Below are 2,762 nucleotides of genomic sequence, written 5' to 3'. Positions count from 1 at the left end.
GGATTGACAAAGTGGCAGCATCAATGGGTTCAAGTGTGGCAACAACAGTGAGGTTGGCCCAGAATCAAGCAGTGTTTGATTCTGTAGTGCATAGGATCGCTATGAGTTGGTACCAATTCAATGACACCTAACAACAGCAACAACAACTCTGGCCTATTTATCAAATTATTCAAAAAGCTGCCAGTTCAAGTGGGGTCCAGACATGAGAAGGCTCTGCCACAGTTTCAGGCTGCCATGGATGCTGCTCTGACTTGGACCACATGATTAGCTGATCCAATGGTGCTTGGAGTGTCAGTGACAGATTGAGATAAAGAATGGAATCTTTGGCAGATCCCTATTGGTGAGCCAAGCACAGACCCTTAGGATTTGGGAGCAAAGCCCTGCCATGCTATTACTCTCCTTTTGAGAACTAACTTTGTCTTGTTACTGAGCCTCAGTTGAAACTGAATGCCTAACCATAGACCACCAGGTCACCCTGGGACCTGAACTGCCCATCATGACCTCCACTCTGTTGCATTGCCTTCCCTCTCCCAGTCTACACCTATGGCCTTATGGGGAGTTCCTTATGATCAGTTGATTGAGGAAGAGAAACTCTCTGCTGTTTTACACCTGGTTCTGCACAATATTCAGGCCCAGCTTTAATGTGAACAGCAACAGCACTACAGCCACTTCCTGGGACTCCCCTGAAGGGCGGTGGTGAAGGCAAATTCTCCCAATCAGCAGTAAACCTGGTTTTTCAGTTTGCTTGGAAGGAGAAATGACCAGATGTGTGACTGCACATTGATCTGTGGCCTGTGGTAAATGGTTTGGCTGGATGGTCAGGGACTTAGTAGGAATAGGAACATAATTGGAAATTTGATGACAAGGAAGTATGTGGAAAAGGTATGCAGTTAGATTATTCTGACTGGACCAAAAAATTGAAGATATTTGTGTCTCATGTGAATGCTTACCAAAGGGTTACCTCAGCAGAGGAAGATTTAAACAACCAAATAGATAAGATAACACATTCGGTGGAAACGAATCACCCTTTCTTCAGCACTCTTGTCATTAGACAAAGTGGCCATGGTGGTAGGATGGAGATTATGCTCAGCAGCATGGACTCTACTCATCAAGGATGGCGACTTGGCTACAGTCACTGCTGAGTGCCAAATCTGCCAGCATCAGAGACCAACACTGCCATATGGGACTACTTTTCAGGGAGATCAGCCTACAGCGACAGGTTGGAAACACTGGACCACTTCCATCATGGAAAGAGCAATGTTTTACTTTTATTGTTATAGAGTCTGGATACAAATTTGCCTTCCCTGCATGGAATGATTCTACCAAAACTACCATGCATGGACTTACAGAATGCCTTATCCACCATCATGGTATCCCACTCAGCATCGCCTCAGATCAAGGGACTCACTTCACAGAGAATGAAATGTGGCAATTAGTCTAAGTCATAGAATTCACTGCTCTTATTATGTTAGCCATCATTTTGAAGTAGCTAACTTGATAAAAATAACATAACAACCTTCTAAAAGCACAATTACCATGCCAGTTAGGTAAAAATACTTTGCAGGGTTGGGGCAATGTTCTCCTGGAGTTTGTATATGCTCTAAACCAGCATCCAGTATATGGTGTTGTTTTCCCAACAGCTGAGATTTATGAGTCCTGGAACCAAGGGTTAGATGTGAGAGTGGCACCATTCACTATTACTCCTAGTGACTCACATTCTTTGCTGCCTATAGATGCTACGCTATGCTCCTCAGGTCAGGAGGTCTTTGTTCTAAAGGGAAGACTAGTCCCACCTGGAGATACAACACTGATTCCATTGAACTAGAAGTTAAGAATGGCCCCTGGACCACTTTGGGTTACTTGAGTCTCTAGATCAACAGGCAAAGAAGGGATACAATTCATTCCATAACAGTCTGTGTAGAGCAGGGTTGGAAGCTCAGAGAGGAGAGCTTATAGTCATGTGCCAGAGAGGACAGGCAGAATTCATAGTCATTAAATGCTCATCTCCCAAAGCCAAAGAGAATCAAGCCTCAATTTCAACCACACAAGTCACCAAGAGTTCCTTTTATCTTAATTCTCTCCCCACCTCACTTCCTAGGCTTGTTGTTGTTGTTGTTAAGTGCCGTGGAGTCGGTTCCGACTCACAGTGACGCTGCACAGGGTTTCCGAGACTGTAAATCTTTACGGGAGTAGAACGCCTCATGTTTCTCCCGCGGAACCGCTGGTAGTTTCAAATTGCTGACCTTGTGGTTCGCAGCCAGATTCGTAACCACTACGCTACCAGAGTTTAGCCCTTAGGAAAACCAGACCAGAGGAAACTCAGTTGGCAATGGGCCAATTCTGACTCAAAGTCATCTCATATAGGATTATAAATCCTATAAATCTCATTTATAAATGAGGTTATAAATCTCATTTCTAAGATTATAAATCTTTATAGGAGCAAACAGCCTTATTGTTTTCTGGCGAAATCACTGGTAGGTTCGAACCACCGACTTTCCAGTGTTTATCCTATAGCACCAGAGGGTCAAGAAAAAATCAGCTATAGAGAGGATCAAAGAAGAACAAGGAAGACAGAAGAGGTGGATGGTGCTTCTGAGCCCATTTCTCACTACAGGTGTCTAGGTCTGGGTTAGAGGTGGTGGTGGTGAGGTGCCATGGAGTGGATTCCAACTTATAGTATAGAGTTTCCAAGACTATACATCTTTACTGGAGCAGAAAGTCTCATCTTTCTCCTGAGGAGCAGCTGGCAGATTTGAGCTATT

At 44.2% G+C, this 2,762-nt stretch overlaps 1 protein-coding gene across 1 annotated transcript in view; it reads left to right on the top strand.

The window, feature by feature from the left end:
* Positions 1–642, top strand: part of MYL1 (myosin, light chain 1, alkali; skeletal, fast) — a 67,266-nt gene extending 66,624 nt beyond the window's left edge. The window contains exon 7 of the mRNA XM_006872752.1: positions 535–642. Coding sequence (XP_006872814.1) covers positions 535–642 — 108 coding nt within the window. The remainder of the gene's footprint in view (positions 1–534) is intronic.
* Positions 643–2,762: the final 2,120 nt, after the last annotated feature.

Source organism: Chrysochloris asiatica, unplaced genomic scaffold (genome assembly GCF_000296735.1).
Source record: "Chrysochloris asiatica unplaced genomic scaffold, ChrAsi1.0 scaffold00212, whole genome shotgun sequence".
In the NCBI taxonomy this organism is placed as follows: domain Eukaryota; kingdom Metazoa; phylum Chordata; class Mammalia; order Afrosoricida; family Chrysochloridae; genus Chrysochloris; species Chrysochloris asiatica.
The sequence above is the reverse complement of the archived record's forward strand: the minus strand, read 5'-3'. Positions and strand labels throughout refer to the sequence as shown.